General features: G+C 39.3%; 1 protein-coding gene across 1 annotated transcript in view; it reads right to left on the reverse strand.

Annotated features, from left to right (window-relative positions):
* Positions 1-19,464, reverse strand: part of SNX4 (sorting nexin 4) — a 58,432-nt gene that overhangs the window by 25,855 nt on the left and 13,113 nt on the right. The window contains exons 3-6 of the mRNA XM_006137659.4: positions 13,361-13,499; positions 13,128-13,277; positions 9,521-9,568; positions 3,565-3,620 (exon numbers count right to left, since the gene is read on the reverse strand). Of these exons, the coding sequence (XP_006137721.1) occupies positions 3,565-3,620; positions 9,521-9,568; positions 13,128-13,277; positions 13,361-13,499 (393 nt within the window). The remainder of the gene's footprint in view (positions 1-3,564; positions 3,621-9,520; positions 9,569-13,127; positions 13,278-13,360; positions 13,500-19,464) is intronic.

The raw sequence follows: 19,464 nt of genomic DNA on the forward strand, positions 1-19,464 counted from the left end.
CGTCTCTGCATTACATTTTAAAATGCAGATGTGCAGTGGTGCCAAAACCGGCACAAGCCAGGAGAGCTTAGTCCTGGCTCACATCGGCTCCAGAAGCCACCCGCATTGCAGCTCTGCATTTTAAATGTAGTAAGAGCCATTGGACTCTTATTACATTTGAAATGCAGAGCCAGAGTCAGCAAATACCAACTACACGATTAGCCGATTAACTGCTCTAACATTCTTAGTTCTTTTCTCAACATCTCCTTTCCAAGTCTCTCTATAAATACTGTATTACTCTTTTCTGTGTTACCTCACTCTCTCTCTCCCTCCCATTAGCAGCAGCCTGGTAAAAAATCCAAACCCTAACACTAACAGTCACAGACTAATGAAAAAATATTGGGGAGGAGGCAATAATATCCAAACAAGGGCCCAATCCTACTTTTAGATGCTAGAAAAGAGGAAGGAATCATCTCTTCACATACCTTCTTTAGAGTTCCATCCTTTAGTTTCTGATGAATGTTAAGGAGCACCATAGTGTTGGAAGGAAGAATCAAAGAATACTAGAACTGGAAGGGACCGTGAGAGGTCATCTAGTCCAGTCCCCTGCCCTCACAGGGCATCTAGATCATTCCTGATATATGTCTGTCTAACCTGCTCTTAAATATCTCCACTGATGGAGACTCCATAATCTACCTTGGCAATTTATTTCAGTGTTTAACCACCCTGAGAGTAAGGAAGTTTTTCCTAACATCCAACCTAATCCTCTCTTGCTGCAATTTAAGCCCATTGCTTCTTGACCTCTCAGAGATCAAGGAAAACAATTTTTCTCCTTCCTTTTTGTAACATCTCTTTAGGCACTTGAAAACAGCTATCATGTCTCCTGTCTTCTCTTTTCTAAACTAAACAAACCCAGGTCTTTCAGTCTTCCCTCACAGGTCATGTTTTCTAGACTTATAATTTTTGTTGATCTTCTCTGGACCTTCTCTAATTTCTTCACATCTTTCTTGAAATGTGGTGCCCAGAACTGGACACAGTACTCCAACTGAAGCCTAATCAGTGCAGAGTAGAGCCGAATAATTACTTCTCATGTCTTACAACACTCCTGTTAATGCATCCCAGAATAATATTTTGGGGTTTTTCCCCCCCAATGGCATCACAGTGTTGACTCATATTTACCTTGTAGTCCACTATGACCTCTAGATCCTTTTCTGTAGTACTCCTTCCTAGACAGTCGCTTCTTATTCTGTATGTGTGAAACTGACTGTTCCTTCCTAAGTGGAGTACTTTGCATTTGTCCTTATTAAACTTCATCCTATTTGCCTCAGACCATTTCTCCAGTTTGTTCAGATCATTTTGAATTATGACCCTATCCTCCAAAGCATTTGCAACCTTTCCCAGGCTGGTATCATCTGCTAACTTAATAAGCGTGCTTTCTATGCTAACATCTAAATTGTTGAAGATTTTGAACATAAATGGTTCCAGAACTGACCCCTGCAGAACTCCACTTGTTATGCCCTTCCAGCATGACTGTGAACTATTAATAACTACTCTCTGAGAATGGTTATTCAGCCAGTTATGCACTTTGTCTCTTGGTTCCTTCTGTCCCATTACAGACTATCCTGGGAGCTCCAGGAATCTCTGCTATTTTACTCCTGTGCCACTTTCCTAGGTGCTAGAGAGAGAGAGAAAGAGAGAGACACTCTCTTGTATAGGTGGTTCCAATGTTCTACTGAGGGGATGCATTAACTGCATTTCATCCCTTTCTGGTTGGTTTTACTCACCATTACGTAAGTGCACACTTCAATCTGGCACTGCAATCCTAATCCTGGTCCACTGAAAAGCCTGGGGGTATCTGGGAGAGTAGGCCCACCTGCAGACAGCTTCTGTCTCATGAGGCAGGGCCCAGCTCCCCACCCCATGTGTTGCAACCTGCCACACAGGATCTCAGTGCCACCATATTTGAGGTGGCCAAACCTGCGTGGCGCTGAAGCCACGTGCACAAGGTTTCATTAGCTACAGTGGGGAAATCATGCTCCATTCAATGGGAAACGAGCACCACTGTGGGGTGAATGCAGAGCAGGCTACCTCTCCAAAACCCCACTCCCTTCCTATTTGTATTTTCTTTTTCACACCAGGCTTGGAGAAGTATATTTTTGCATAGGCCAGGGTCCAATAGTGGCTTAATTCAGCCCTAGACATAATGAACTGTCCATAGGCACCGGGGCTGGAGCATCCACAGAAAGAAATTAGTCTGTGCTTAGCACCTACTGGGGACCAGCTCCTTGCCTCTCTCCCAGCACCATCCACCCGCCATGATCAGCTGTTCCATGGTGTGCAGGAGTCTCTGTGGGGAGGAGGAGTGGGGACAGGGTGCTTAGGGGAGGGAATGGACCTAGCAGGAGGCAGCAGAGCAGGAGTGGGAATAGGCAGAGCCTTGAGGGAAGGCGGGGCCTGGGGCTGAGAAGGGGTTGAGGACCTCAGGGAAAGGAAGAAGCTAATACCTTTGGAACTATCTGACACCTTGACCCACTGTTTCAGAAACCACTGTCCTATACCATCTCCTTCTGGCTGAAATGAACTATTATATACTCCCCACACTTCAGCCTGTTAGCGAGTCCTCTAGCCAGCTCTGCAGGTTAGTCCTCTGGCTAACAGCTTCCCAAGACACAGTAGACGGAAACTGATCTGAGTTGCCCAATGGCAGCTGTGAAAATGTCAGCTTGGAAGGAAAATTATGAACTGCACCACTGGCAAGTGCATATGTGTGTGTGCGTATACATATACATATACACGAGATATTAGCGCCATACACTTGCTGGTTTAGGAAAGTACCACTATATCAATTTGCTTTCAGTTCACTTTGGGAAATGTTTTTTGCTATTTTGTTATATTCTGCATAAAGTGATGGCATTTCCCTTAAGTTTCCCCTGCTATCCCTGGGCATGTCTACATAGCAAACCCATTATTTCAAAATAAATTCAAAATAACAGGCTTCTTACTCAAACTTCTGTAAACCTCAACGTATGAGGAATAAGGGAAATTGGGGGGGGGGAAGGGTTATTTTGAAGTAAGTGTTTTGTAGATATGCCTAAAGTCAAAATAAGCTATTTTTACTAAAGCTGCGCAAATGACATAGCTTAAGTTGCATAGCTTATTTCGAGTTTAGCCCTACTGTGCAGACATGCCCCTTGTAAACTGGATTTTTCAAGCCACTTTTTACTGTCCCTTATTAGGTTTGTCACAGAGATTTTTTTTAAATGTACAGATAGCATACATTCCAAAATGAAAAATTACATAGCTGGAATACACAAAAGCGGCGAGGAGTCCTCTGGCACCTTATAGACTAACTGAAGTGTAGGAGAATAAGCTTTCGTGGGCAAAGACCCACTTCGTCAGATGCATCTGACGAAGTGGGTCTTTGCCCACGAAAGCTTATGCTCCTACACTTCAGTTAGTCTATAAGGTGCCAGAGGACTCCTCGCTGCTTTTGCAGATTCAGACTAACACGGCTACCCCTCTGATACATAGCTAGAATACACTACCATTCATAATTACAATTATAATTAGTATGAAAAATCTTACTTGTCTGGGTTTTTCACTCTGAATGTTGCATTAAGAGCTTTTAATCTGGAGTCTGCCTGGAAAAAAAAGTGCCATAATGCAATTATATTTCAAAAACATCAAGCAACAAATTCTCTTTGCTGGCAGTCACAGTAGAGAGCTGTAGTTGTCTATCACAGTACTTCTTCAAAGATTTCAAATGTACTGAACAAGTATGAGTTGATGTCAGACTGCTGTTAAAGACTGGTCCGCACTAGAAATCTAAACTGTTCTGTGAATTAGCAAGTAAATAGTATCCAATAACATTACACTAGTATAACCCTAAACCCGAGCAAAATATTATTTTCTTAAAATATTACACAAGCCACAAAATTAAGATATATAACCCTACATTCTTTTCAGTTGATGCAAGTAGGTCTAAGGCCATATAGACACATTATCTTCTGTATTTTTTCAAACCAAATAAAACTAATAGTGGAAATGACTTTTATATGCTCTGAATTACTAAAAATAGTTCCCCATTGGCATGAAACGCAAATCTATTGTGTTCTCTCATTTGAAGAGTTACTGCAGAGGAAAATATATCTGTCTATGGATGAGAATTAATGCCAGCTTTTTGATGCAGTGTTAATTTTCAGTAGATAGGAAACTGCTATATTAAATCACAAGTTGGATCACTAGATTTTCATCAGTAATGACAAACAGTTGCCTAAATTAAACTTTCTGTTCTGTTTTTGAAAAAAGATATTCTATACTTCTGTTGCAAGCATGGATAGAATTCCCAACACTAATTCTTGCGTTTGTGGCTTAATTTTTTAGAATTAATGATTTTTTGTGTTTATAAAAAAGCAACAGACCTCCACTTATGTTATTTGTTTTACTGTGGTTCCTATCACTGTAATATCTACATATCCTGGTCAGTGGGACCCCACTGTGCTAGACACTGTACGTGCAAGAAGTCAGTCCCTACCCTCAGATAATAAGGCCTTTAAGAGCATGGCTACATGGAGATACTAAAAAAAATTACGACAAATTAAAGGTGAAAGGTGGTAAGTTGGAACACATGGAGTCCCTATGTGGATAGTCTTCCTCAGAGGTTACCTGAGTTCATGTTAGCTTAATCCTTCTTCAAATTAAAAGAAGTAGGTTTAAAAAAGTAGGCCTGTGTTCAAGAGTTTACTTTCCTGTGCACATTACACTGCTGAAAGCAAATCATGCCACTATTTCTGGTGCAAATAGCTGTCACTAAGAGTCATAATTCACAACTATACCTTCTGGTAGAGAGAGTTTTTAGCAACAATGTTTGTGACAGGAGTAATATTTTGTGCATCAATTGCATCCAAGTTAGCAAGTCTTAGGAACAATTTTTTTAAAAAGTTATTTAGAAACTGATTCCAGTAGAACCCAGTGCTCTCCTGGAGTTAGTGTGGAAACTTTCCCTTCATAAGCTTTTCTGTAACTTCTATTTATGAGATTGGCACTGGTATGAGACTATCTTACCTCTCTTCACATAGTGTTCAAGCTGTACTGTGTTTGAATTTTAGTCTAATACCTTGATGCTAGGATCTCATCTCATGTTGGTAGCAGGCTGAGAACAATATCTGAGCTCAATTAAAAAGTAATTCTGCTACTGTGATTTGTATAATACTCATCAGTAGCTGTCATGCCAAAGTGTGGCCTAGGAATAAAAAGGAATAATTTTCAAGTAGTTATGTTTCTTTCCCAAACAATCCCAGCATTCTACCGACTGAGGGACAAATATCCCAGACCCCCTATAGACACCACTCAAATTGTAAAGGAAGGACTTTTTATATTATTAATATTTTATTTAAAAATAGATTAGCTAGTTTTTAACAAAGGCAAATGACAGGTGTTAAGACTGGCAGCACCTTAGTTATGCAATCTGTTTCATCTGAGCACTCTGAATCTATTTGCTTGCTTTACAGACAGCTGTTGAAACTACAGCGCTAAGAGTTCTCTGGGAGAGCAAAATAGTCAATTCTAAATTAAGTTGTGAATGAATCAAAAGGATTAACTACATTCCATTCCAGGGCCAAATTCTGCCCTCTTTTGATGCCAATGGAGTTTTATAGGTGTAACTAAGGCACAATCTGTCTTACAAACTCTTTACTATTAATGAAGCATAGAGGAGGAAATAACACAGCATGACTTATTGTGCATTAAGAATTTTACCATTTTTATATTCTAATTTCAAACAAAATCATACTACAAGCTAGGTAAGGGTTATCAAAACTAGAACAAGTTTGTATAGGGTTCTGGACATTTTTCTAAATTGAGAATAGATTCAAAAAGAATTTAAAGAGGTGGTTAAATGGAGTGAATACTTGAAGTGGAATTGGCTGTCAACTAACACAGTCAGGTAGCTTTCAAGCATATAAGCAAAAACTGGATGACAATATGAACAGAGCAGTTAAAAAGAGGTATTGGATTTGTGCTCAGGAACAGACAGTGAAGTTTTGTTGAGAGTTAGGAGGTGCGGGTTAGGAAGGAGGAGAAAAAAGAATTGTACACCAGGTTTTCCCTCCCTCAGATTAAGTATGACTGGAGTGCATTGTGTTTTGTCCTCCTAGAGCAAAAAAGCTTGAAAGAATTTTTAAACATGTTCTAAATTTCAGTATTTGGGGATAGGGGAAAAGCATTATAGCTGGCAATGACAGAATTTTAGCCGGCAATGACAGAATTTTAGCCAGGGGGTAGCCAAGGCAATCCAAAATAAATAAATAAACCTCCCTGGTTTAAACACAGCCTCTTCATCTGTTTGACTAATGTACTGCAGTATCTAATTAGTCTGCAAACTCTTTGAAGTCAGGGAAAAATGACAGCAAATGGCCCATGTTCTGCTTCTGGTCCTGCATAACTATGCACTCCAAGTATAAATCTGCCTCTGATATTATTAAACTATCATAAGGAACCAAGTCAATTAGCTTATTAAAAACATTTTCACATTCAGCAAAGAAACAATGTGTAAAAGCAAGGTTTAGCAAACGAAACAGAAAGGCTCCATTCCCTTTTATTTTATAAAGAGTTAACATTTTCCTTAGGGAAGCAGAGATTCCAGAGAGAAAATAACCATGCACACTGTCTGAAACCTAGAAAGCAGAATGGCAATTGTTTTATCTCATATTTTACCTAAGATATCATCTGTCCTGAGACAATTGTTTATTTTGAATATTTTGCAGGAATTTCACTGTTGTTCTTTGGGTCCCTTCTTCCCCACTCAAGTAACCTACATTTCAATAAAGCTAAATGAACTCAAGAGATCATGTTTTCCTGACCATTGAAACAGAAGCTATATTTGTCTCACTTGCTCTTACACGTCATGATTTTCTCCTTCTTCCACTATTATTTTGATGTATCTACGTTAAGTTATTCCTAAAAGTTTAATAAAATCTCTTATGATCTTCCCACCATTTTCAATACAACTAACAAGTGTTTGTCATTACTGTTATCAAGCAGACTAAAACAGAAGCTTTCATTAACTGATGATTTTAAGGTATAAGAGATATACCATTTAAAAACATGAATTAAAGGTACCATCTGAATGCATTGCAAAATATGATGTGCTATCAGTAATTTTAAATGATGGTTCAGAAAATTGTCTTCCGTAGTTTTTAACACTTACAGAAGCAGTGCAGGGATAAGATTAAGTTTTTCCAAAAAGGTCTGTCAAGCAGATGTTACATCCACATAGCAGCCCATAAATAATCAAAAAGTTAATAAAAATGTGGTCATTCTGGCAAATGAAATGAATACTAAGGAAAACCATTGAAAATGTTATTCCTATTTCTGCACGTGCATCTTTTACATTTATAATATTTTATCTTTTTAATATACCACTTTATTACCCCTCTCACACTGTTTCCCCTCTACTATTATGTGCCATTTATATTTCTTCCTGAATTTACAGCTTAACTCCTTGGCTGATAAATGATAAGGAATACTTGTCTTCTTGCGTCACCTATTTTTTCCACTGAACATTGACCCTTAATCGCTACATGGAAAATCCCATTCTCCATTAAGTGTTTCAGTTCTCTATATGCCTCAATGTATAGAGCTGAACAGTTCGTTACAAACTTTTTTTTTTGTTATTGTTAAGAGTCCGCTTTCAGGACTCTAGTGTCATAAAGAAATTGCACCTAGATTAAAGGTCCTGGATGCCTACCGGTGCTAGAAGGGACACCCCAAGACAAAGGTCCACCACAAAAGCACAGATATTTAATCATAATTGTGTGTCAGAGACCCTAAATTCTGCAGCAGCTTCAGATAAATAAAAACTCCATTCTCATTTAGTAGGAAAAATATGTAAAAATAATATTGTATTAGTGTAATATTTAATTAAATCTTAAATTAAATTTATTTAACTCTGCCTCTATATTTTTAATTTTCAATTAGTTGCAGCATCTTTATTGAAGCACTGAAGATGTGGTATGTATTTGCTACATGTTTTGGCAGGGACGGAAGCTAGAGGCTCTGGTACATAAGAACGGCCATACTAGGTCAGACCAAAGGTCCATCTAGTGCAGTATCTGGTCTTCCGACAGTGGCCAATGCCAGATTCCCCAAGGAATGAAGGGAAACAGGTAATCATCAAGTGATCCCTCTCCTGTCATCCATTTCCAGCCTCTGACAAACAGAGGCTAAGGACACCATTCCTACCCATTCTGGCTAAATGGGTAGTAGGTGGACAAAGGATATGTAGATGCAGATTTTCACACTAGGAAAGTAGTTTGAAATTATGGGATAAGGACGTTAGCAGGATGTACCCAATAATACAATCAGCAGTGAATTAAAGCCAAATTGCCATCAGCATTAGATGCCAACATTAAACCATCTTATCATTAATGGGGCAGATCACACCCCAGAACTTTTTTCAGGCTTTCAGCAGAATCAGGACAATGGTACTCCATTTATTCACACACAGTTCACATTCGAAAGATTTTCTTTGCAAACAAGAGAACTAGACACATGTATCTGAGCCTGCGCGAAGACGACTTAGACACTATATTTTGCACCCACAGAGACTAGAGTACAACTGGCTATGCACAAAAGTTGCATCGGTCAACAAATTCCCATGGATCCATACTTTGTCTGTGTTCCTGCCTGTCCTCCACCAGTTCTCCCTCTCCCACTATTGACTGTGATCAGAGTATGGGTTACTCTTGTTAGGAGTCTGTCCTAAACAGGTGTTCAATTTTCTTCTCAACTGCTTCCTATAAGAAGTCAGAGGAGTATGACTACCACAAAACTAATTCAAATGAGTCTAATTAAGCAAATAAAATTCTGCATAACGTCTCTAGTATGAGACTCAGCAACAGTTAAACTAGGCAGATATATCTTGGATTACTTTCATTACTAGGGAGCACTGTCCTCTTTCCCCTATGGCCCTTTTGGCTACTTGTCCAATCAGAGACATCTGGTCTTGGCCATCTCTGCTTTTCTTCTGTTTAGCTCAGGTTTTCCTGAGGTTCCTAACTTATCATATCAAAGCCCAAGGTGTATCTCAAAATTCACTCAGAACTGTATTCAGAGCTTTGGCTAAAGTATTTCAGTTTCTATTGGCATGTCCCACCTCTTCACCCTAAATAAACAACCTCTACTTCAAGGCTGCCAACCTTTAGAGCTGGCTTTAATAGTCTTGCTTTGGCATGTTATTTGTCTAGGTTGGTGTAAAAATACAGGGTTCATAATTCTTAACATTAATTCTACATTGTGTTACATATGAATCATGGACAGATTAAATGACCTGTCAAAGCTTCCTTCACTTATGAAATCTGCTAATTATCTGTTACATAACACCAGTGCTACACTGTTTCCTTATATGGTCAAAATTATGCAGTTTATCATGGGCCTGCTATTTTTAACATAACAGCAAGCATAACTCTGCACAGACACCGAATTACATGTCTTCAATTGTGGTCAGACTGGTTCACACAGTTACAATGCATACAATAATTACCTTTAACTGAAACCCAGTTTCATTCACCATTTCTTTCCATCCGCCTTCCTAGAAATAAAAGTTTCACATCAGTAATTCTCTTTGATAAACACACAGCAAGCACAAGCTCTAAGACACATGATAATAGCATCATTTGTAAGAAGAAAGGACACTGGAGAATCCTCTTTGGATTATGTGGGAACCACAAGCATCCAAACTTTGGCTAAGTCCTGCCCTCCAGACCAAGTTTTAAAAAACCTTCCTTTTAGAATAATAGGTCAGTTATGCTTATCCATCACCCCTCTTTACAACTTGTCCCTTCACTATATGACAGCTGCAGGCTGCATTATCCCATGTACTTAAAAAGATTCTTGTCTGATGAGCGATTTATATTTTATAAGAAGAGGGGTAATGGCAGAGTCACTTCTTTAATGTTTCCAGCCAATACCAACTCCAGGACTGACACTGAGAGGAGGCCCCAGTCTGCCTGATTTCTAGCTAATTACACCATCTGCTAAGTCCAAATGAATGAACCACTTTTCAAAACAGCGCACCTCCAAAATAGGACATATTATTTATGTAATAAAAAAAAGTCAAGAAACTGAAGTGGTATAATGGCAATGTTCAAACTTAAAATTGAAAACTGTTCTTCTATATTGTCTAGATAACTCAGGTGATAAACATTCTATTTGTTCACAATACATTCCTCTTAACCCACAGAAGAATACTATACATGTTGGCTACGTCTACACTGGCCCCTTTTCCGAAAGGGGCATGTTAATTTCACAGGTCGTAATAGGGAAATCCGCGGGGGATTTAAATATCCCCCGCGGCATTTAAATAAAAATGTCCGCCGCTTTTTTCCGGCTTTTAGAAAAGCCGGAAAAGAGCGTCTACACTGGCCCTGATCCTCCGGAAAAAAAAGCCCTTTTCCGGAGGATCTTATTCCTACTTTGAAGCCGTTGTGAGCTGAACTGTAATAGAGAAACTTTCACAAATAAGAAATAATATTAAGAAAGCAGGGGTAAATAAGGCTCTCAACTAGTTAATGCATTACAATGTCAATTTCCCCTTTCTGGATATTCACATCTCCACATCAAATGCTGTGAATGACATACTTCCACCCTAACTTGATTAGCTTAATAAACACAAGCAACTTCTTCCTTTTATTTATTTATTTATTCATTCATTCATTCATTCTCTCTCTCTCAACTTCCACTCCAAGTGGTTTTTCCCCACAAAAGTTTATGCCCTAATAAATCCTTTAGTCTCTAGGGGTACGTCTACTCTTATTTCACAATAACTAGATTTGAAATAACTCCCAAAATAGCATACCCCCACTACAGGGGAGCCTCAAAATTAATCCGAAGCAGGTTTCATTACTGTGAACACACTACCTCGACTAAGAGACCCATGAAGCACTGGGGAGTAATTACTTCAAATTACTCTGGGAGTAGTTATTTTGAAATAGCAGAAATGGAGCAACCACACTAACACTATTTCAAAATAAGCGTTATTCCCTGAGGAAAAAAGCAGGAGTACAGATTTCAAAATAACTAGCTCGCTATTTCAAAATAACGGGCTTGGTAGTGTGGATGCTCTGCTTATTACTTCAAAATAAGGGGAGACTAGGGATGTTAAATATCGGTTAACTTAATAGTCGATTAACCTCGTGAATTCTTATCAGTTACGTGACTATTTCATAGTCCCTGGGGGTGCGCCAGCAGCCAGTGGAACTCCAGCCCCACTCCCGAGGAGCCCTCTGTCATTCCACGCCTCTGTATCACGAGCCAGGACTGAGCTGGGCTGCTGGCTAGCCTGCTAAAAAATGTACTGGTGATATGTGGGAGGGTAGAATGCATGCAGTCTGTAGTATTAACCGATAAGCTTTGCTTATCGGTTAATTGACGACACTATTACATCCCTAGTGTAAACCAGGGCTAACATGCCATAGGTCTCTTTGTTTATGCCAATTTCCTGTAAATTTTAATTAAGCTAGTCTTCCTTAAGCCAACTTTCTCATGATGATTACTACTAGCATCAGTAACAAATGGCAACCTAAGTTCAATCTTATTTGAGCAAAGGAAAGGATACTAATTCTTATAAGACTGTACCTAAGATACCAGATATAGTCCTGGATGCTGACTTACAACAAAGACAATTCTTGACACATTGGAGTAAATTAAGAGAAAAGCAAGAAAAAAGGATTAAATAGCTGGAGGAATTAATCATACAAATGTAGAAATGGAAGGGATCTTGGAAGTTACCAGGTCTAGCCGCCTGTAATGTTATCCAGATAGATTTAAAAGAACTAACAGTATAGTTTGCCTACGTAAATAATAAGCTGGAGATGTGAAAATGAAATAATTCAACCATTTAAACACCAAAAGGGGATTCAAGAATTATACTTCATGGTTCAAGAGGGTATGTATGTATGTATGTATGTATAACTATGTTCATTTATTTCATCCCAATGTGTAAAATGTAATATCACAACCTACTAGGCACACAATGCAGATTAAAAAAAGACAAATTAACACCTCAGTAAGTACTCAAAACTCTAAGTCAAAAAAGAGATTTCAGACAGCTTTACAGTGCAACCTGAATGGCAATAAACTTTAGTTCTGTACTTCCCCCACAGTTGACACTGTGGAGCAACAGTGAGAGAAGTCAAGTTGATTACAGCAGTCAGACTAGGGTATGAAATAGCCAATATTCAGAGAGCCCTGCTTATCTACTTTATATCTGTGGGTATTGACATCCGCAGATGTGACTATCGGCAGCTCATTTTTGTAGATACATATGTGGATATGGATAGAAATTTTAGAGCCCTGCGTGGACACAAAGATTCAAACCACATATGGTTTAATAAGTTAGTCAGTTGTATCCAAATGCCCCCGACGCAAAAAAAAAATAGGTCAGTATGCTGACTGCAGTAAAATGTACAATATGCTAAATATCTGTTAATGCAGAATAGGGATGTGAAGGACTAGTCGACAAGTTGCTCCCTCCCTTTTGCTGCCTCTATCAGAAAGAGGCAGCGGGAGAGAGGGGAGAGAAGGGTGTACTTCGAAGTGGCAGCGCTGAGTTCAGCCTGGGGCCAGACCCCGGGTTCCACACGGCGCTGCCACTTTCAAACGCTGCCTTGGGAGCCTGGAGTCAGGCACCTCCCAGCATTTCAAAGCGGCAGCGCCATGTGAAGCCCAGGATCAGCGGGGGACTCCCTAGCTGATCGCGGGCTCCGTATGGTGCTGCTGCTTTGAATCACTGGGCTCCAGCGGCAGCATTTCAAAGTGGCAGCGCCGTACAGAGCCTGGGGTCAGCTGGGGAGTCCCCACCTAACCCAGGGTTCCACATGGTGCTTCACCTTTAAAGTGTAGCAACAGCCCTAGGGCTGTTTCTACACTTCAAAGGCAGAGATGCCCTGACGAATAGTCAAATAGTGGATACAAAATGCACCGACTATTTGATTAGTCAATTATCCACAATTTAGCATCCCTAATGCAGATGTAGAGCAGGCAATAGTTTATAAGTCACTGAAGAAAAGTTCAGTGCTTAATATTTAAAAGCTGAATAAAGTAGAAGTGGAGGGAAGGACTTAGCAACAAAGAACACCTTTTTATAATACCTGTGTTAAAAAGGAATAAAAAATGTTGTCCTGGCAAATGATGGGATGTGAAGCCACACGTACTAGAAAGTTTTCCAAACCAATCCTTCGTCTCTCCACAAAGTCTGGATCCATATTATCTGCTGATAACTTATGCCAAACAAACTCAGCCTGTGTGAACAGAATAAAGTTAAAAGCAGCTAAATTCAATGCTACATGTAAAGCAAAGTGAGCTGAAATTTCAACTTTTTTACCCTTTTTTCTGGCAAAGGTGGAACAACAATATGTGGATAGTTAACTAACAAATAATTCCTCAGCAACTCAAATTCACTGTATCGCCTCCAAAGTGAGTCTGGTGGGGAGCATTGTCCTTCAGTCTGTGACTCAACAGCTCTGAAAAATAAAATACCCAAACACAGCATTACTGATACTTGTCCAAGATGATCAGTACAAGTGTAACAATTCAGACAAATAGCAACACCCCACTTGTGATTACTGTAATAATTTAACATTATTCCACATACTTCCGTACTTAAGATTATTTTTTTTAAAAAAGGACACCAAGTTATTTCACAAAGCTACCTGAACCTTCTTTTAATCCTTTTACTGATAAAGGATCCCCCAAGATTTCTACATTTACCAGTAACTGGAAGATTTAAGATTCCCTCTCCCTCCGCCACCCCTTTTCCTCCTGTTTGTTTACTTTTTGCATTTCTCTTCACTCTGCAGCTAGTTAGTTAGGGCCCATTCACCAAACAGTTATGCACATGAGCATCTGTGCTCAAGCGAGTGAAGTCATTAATCACAGCAAGTAAGGACTGTGGGGTCAATCCTCTAAGGATCTGCTAGCTTTTGAGTCCCACTGACTTTGGGACGGAAGAGGGAGTCCAAGGCCCCTCAGAACTTCATTTAGCACCTTGCAGGATTGAGCCTTGAGACTTCAAGATGGTGTCTTCCATATTCAAAGGATTTAAGAGTATACAATACAAAAAAAATCCCTAAGCCACCCCCCACCCTCCAAAAAAAAAACAACAGCTAAAGGTAAGACAATCAGGTGCAACAAGTAAAGTGGTCAGAGCAATTAATGTTTGTTAATACAACTCTTCTCCCCTCCACCCTGAAAATGCTGTATTGTTATTTTAATTAAATATCTAATATATCCCAACTGCCCCTCAGCTTTTGCTATTATTAGTCAGTTAGCTTTCTGACAGCTGCATGGTAGAAGAGCATCCTCAGATGGGATTTAAATGTGGAAAGAGTAGTGGCCTTCTAAATGATTCTGAGGAGTGTTCCATGCATGTAAAAAGCAGCATGGAAAGAAAGTGCAGTTATGGATGAAAAACCCTGAATGTTGTAGCAAGTACTGTTGGTGACTCCCTAGCATTCTCTTTGAGTCAATATAGTAAGAAGACATTGTGCCATTAAAAATGCTAATTATTTAGAAAATATAAACCTGAAATCTTTACTACTAGAGGTTATTCAGGATTCCATGTCTTTACATTTGTGCACTTTGCTAATTTCAGTGTAATTATATGCTACATATATATTTAATTGGTAATATATTCTATATATTTAATTTACTTCCTGTGATAAAATTGTTTTACTGTGCTGTCATGCACTTTCACACAGCTGACTTGTTCAGTCCCAAAAGCGACTGTATTTCAATTGAGTTTAAAGAATTTCTGTATTGCTACAGATTGTAAAGCATTCTGGGATCCTTCGGGATGAAAAACAATATATACACATATTTATAATAAAAAAATTATGCACTATATTTACTCCCTCCAACACACACAGGAAATTCTGTCCTTATGCAACAGTACATGTTAGAATATAACCGGAAAATATTGCTGATATATTGCTCACCATCTAGTGAGACATGCAGAGAGAAAACAGTGCCCTCAAAATGTGCAGACCTATAGTAGACTTAAAAATATCACTGCTTTTTTATTAAGTGACCAAATTTAATTTTTCTAAGCAGTAGTAAATGCATTCTGGGACTGCTGGTATAAACTTACAGCAAATACTATTAACTCTGCCATGGGATTACCAGCTGTAAGAACTAAATGATATTCAGCAGCACAGTGCACTGTTTTTTCCAGCAGATTTAAAGCTGTACAATGTCAAGTTTGAACCTGTTTCTATCCATTATTTCTAGCTGTACAGAAGTTTTTTAAAGGCATCTAAAGAACTAAGAAAACATTATCTGATTTTTTTCAAACACAAAATTCTAAGTTACAAGGTTAAATTCCAATCAACTTACGAAAACTATTTAGTACATTAAGACAGTAACTCTACATGATCAACATTTGAACTCTGAAAAAGACATCGCCATTATAAATATAACCACCGCAAAATCCTTGTTCAGTATTGTTGTTTCACTCTGCATCATATTAATGATTTAACAGTGTATTAAATAAATGGACTTTAAACAACAGAGTCTCCACTATCACTACTTCCTTCCCTCCTGTGGGCAAAGTATGTTTTTAATCAGGATGCTTAAAGCTTTACTTCAAATAATTGAAATCACACACATGATTTCCACAGGAAACACAAAACAATAAGATACTAATTCATAAACATTCCGACACACAAAACTGCCGCTGATTGCAAACAAAACTAGATGAGCACTACCTAAGCCAGAAAACAATCAAATTGCTAACAGACACCAGTTTTATAAAACCGATCTAAATCAAACTGCAGCTTTATCCAATAACATTGCCACAGCATCAGAATCCATCTCCACTCTAAGGTCTATGCCAGGGTGGGCAAAACAGCCTCCGCGGGCTGGATCCAGCCTGCCAAGTGGGTGGATCTGGCCCACAGAGTCCTGCCGCTCTCCTGCCCCAATTAGAGCCTGGGGACAGGGGGAGCATGCGGTGCTTGGAAACACCAGGGCTGTGTCTAGACTGCATCCCTTTTCCGTAAAAGGGATGCAAATTAGACACATCGCAATTGCAAATGAAGTGGGGATTTAAATCCCCCCCGCTTCATTTGCATAAACATGGCTGCCGCTTTTTTCCGGCTCGGAGCTTTGCTGGAAAAAAGCGCCAGTCTAGACGGGGATCTTTCGGAAAATAAAGCCTTTTCCGAAAGATCCCTTCTTTTTTTTAGGGGATTTAAATCCCCCCTTTTTTTAGGGGGGGGGGATTTAAATCCCCGCTTCATTTGCAATTGCGATGTGTCTAATTTGCATCCCTTTTACGGAAAAGGGATGCAGTCTAGACACAGCCCAGGTGCTCCTGGCATGGCGGGAGGAGGCTTCACATGCTTCCCCACCTCCAGGCCAATCAGGGCTTGAGCGTGTGCAAAGTTTCCTCCACTCTGACCATGCTCAGCAAGGAGCACTTAGAAGTGACATGCACTCCTGGCTGGGCGGAAGGAGACTTCGCGCGCTCCCCCGCCCCCAGGTCCTGATAAACCTGGGGCCCGGGAAGCATGGAAAGTCTCCTCCCAGCCAGGGTCATGGGCACCTAGGCTGAAGGGGGAGCGGGCAAAGGTGCTCCCCCACCTCCTGGCCAATCATGGTCTGAGGGTGGGAAACCCGGAAGTATCCTGGCCCCACCCCTTCCACTCGAGGCCCCTCCCCCCTTCATGGCCTACACTCAAAATATGAGTCAACTTCAACTATGCTGTCTTTCACCTACCACAGTAATCAATGTGGGGTTCACATCCATGCTGCCCTACTTTGGTCAACGGTGCATAGGGTTGCCTGCTCTTCAAGATTGGCCTGGAGTCTCCCAGAATTGGTACTAATCGCCCAGTGATTAATGAAAACAATCCTGCAGATGTTAATAGGATAGCTCAAAAAAAAAGAACATTATGTTATGTTGGAAAAAGCACACTGACATGAGCCCTACGCTTCATAAAGAGGTAGAATTATAATGTTACTGTAACAAGACACTTACATTTGTAGGAATAAGTCTGTAGTTTGTACAATGACACAGGTCAACGTCAGCTGCCTTACGCTGACCTGTGTAGCATAGACCAGGGTTAAGGCATAATCAGTTGTACTCAATTTATGCATGAGCCCAGCCTCTAGCAATACAGGTATGAAAGGCAGTGCAGTACTCAGAATTCACAGCAAACATTTCTCATTTCTTGGAAGTTGCAAGGTAGTTTTTCCTTGGGAGTGGGGGAAGAGCATAATTATAATTAGTATCAATGGCATTGCTGGTGACAAAAAAGTGACAGTGTGTAAACCAATAACTAAAAGAATTAAATCAGTACTACTGCAATATAGAGAAACTGACTTACAACAGAAAAACTTTAGGGATCATTCCTGAGCTTTTTATGGAGTAATAACTTCCAGTAGAATTCAGCAAGTAATTCCCCATTGATGACCCTCAGTAGGGAGTTCAGGATTTGGTCATCTGCATTTAAAACAATGTTAAGTATTCCAATATTTAAACACATCAGCTTACATGCTTTTAAAGCTGAAGATCACTTCAACTACAAACTGTGGCCTCCTCCAATGATACTGTCACAACAGCTCTGTCACTCAAGCAACACTGCCACCAATGAGATGCAACTTTATTGTAAGCCATGATGGAGAGGGAAGAGGAAACTGCCAAAAGACTATACGGAAAAGTGCCTGGAACCAGAAGGCCACATTTAAGTGGAGTAGATCAACCATCATCTGACTAAGGGGGAAGTGGGTACAGATTCCTGCAGTAAGTTCTCTCTTGGTCTGATAACAGGACATCTCTGTTACAGAGGGTGGTTTATATTATAAGACTGTGGTCCACCCTCTTTCTTTTTTTTTCCTATATCTTCCCGCTACTGTTCAAGTTTTTCTAGTCAAGCAATGTTTGATCTTCATTGAAATATTGGGATATTTTTAAAATTATACTGTCTCTAATAACAGATGACACATATGTTCAATCTTTTGGGAGTGAATTCACTGGGTCTCAGAATAAAAAGTTATAAAAAAATATGTATGCACAAGACAATGTTTTTTTATGTTTACTGCTTTAAGGGCTCCAGAGGGCAAAATACTGCTTAAAGGACCCAAGCTCCTCTACAACTTAAATACACTAAGAGAGCAAAAGTTCTTTTTAAAATTATCAAGTTGTTTTTAAGGCCAAAAGGTAACAATCTTGGATGAATTCCTGAAGAATACAAATGATATTAATTCAAAATGCAGTCAAATTTACACCGTCTCAGATGATCTTTGAACATTTAGTAGTAGTAGTAATTTTTCAAATTAGACAAAACTTAACTTCTTTCTTATTTATAAATTTCTGCTTATGATGGGGGATAAAAAAATATTACCTGCTTTCTTTCACAGGTGACTATTTGTGAGACAGAATGTCTTCAGGATTTTTTTTTTTTTTTTTTTTTTAGGTGGAGGAAAAGAGTCAAGTAACAAAGAAGTTAAACACCAAGTGCTTTTGTTAACGGCATACATCATTTTGTTTTACTTTTTTGACAACACTAGCCCTTTAGGAAGAGGTCCTGCTGACTGCAATTGTCCTCCCACCCCTCACTAAATAATTTCACAGCCTACATTGCTGTGTAGATGAGTTAGACAGCATAAACCGATAACTCTTCACTTTTAGGAAGCTAATCAGTGACCGTTTCACTACAACTCAAACAAAATCCATACCATAAAAATCATTTTTATATATAAATTCAATAAACTTTCAGTGCTATTTAAGACCTGGGTTTACATCTCCACTTTTCAAATAAGCAAGATGTCACTAGACCAAGATCAAAAGCATCAGTGAGTCAGCACTGACAAATCTGCACACCAAGCTGCACCTTTCAAGGTTTACTCTGGATAGCAGTAGTCTTCAGCTGCAAACACGGCTGATCTCTTTCCAAAATGAACCATAAATATGCTTTTATATTGTTTAAAAATATATTTTCCTCACAGAGATACTAGAAAATCATCCAGGCTTTGTTAATACTACATTTATAAAGGCTACATACAGCTCAACCTGAGTATGGCTCCTCATCATTCCTTAACATAAAGTTAAGGAATTTGCCTTCCATGTCTGGATCTGTCCTTAAATAATTAATAGACTTAAAAGGCTGAAAAAGCAGCATGCTCTAAAGCCCTGTTACATCCAGTGTGGCCAACTCTCACAATTTTATCATGCATCTCAATATTTGGTGTTTTTCTTAAAACCACAGCTCCTGCAGTCAAGTCTCAATATTATTTTTTAAAAGTCCCTTGCCCAGGGTTAAAGAAAAGATGACCCAACAGTGATCCAAATACTCATAGCAGAAGGCAAAGACAATATACCCAGAACTTATTATAAAAATATTAAATGATTTTTGAGACGTGACTCATGATTTTTTAATGCCTGAGACTGCCAATACTGTACAGGCAGTCCCCGGGTTACGTACAAGA

The sequence above is a fragment of the Pelodiscus sinensis genome, chromosome 7 (assembly GCF_049634645.1).
Source record: "Pelodiscus sinensis isolate JC-2024 chromosome 7, ASM4963464v1, whole genome shotgun sequence".
Classification (NCBI taxonomy): domain Eukaryota; kingdom Metazoa; phylum Chordata; order Testudines; family Trionychidae; genus Pelodiscus; species Pelodiscus sinensis.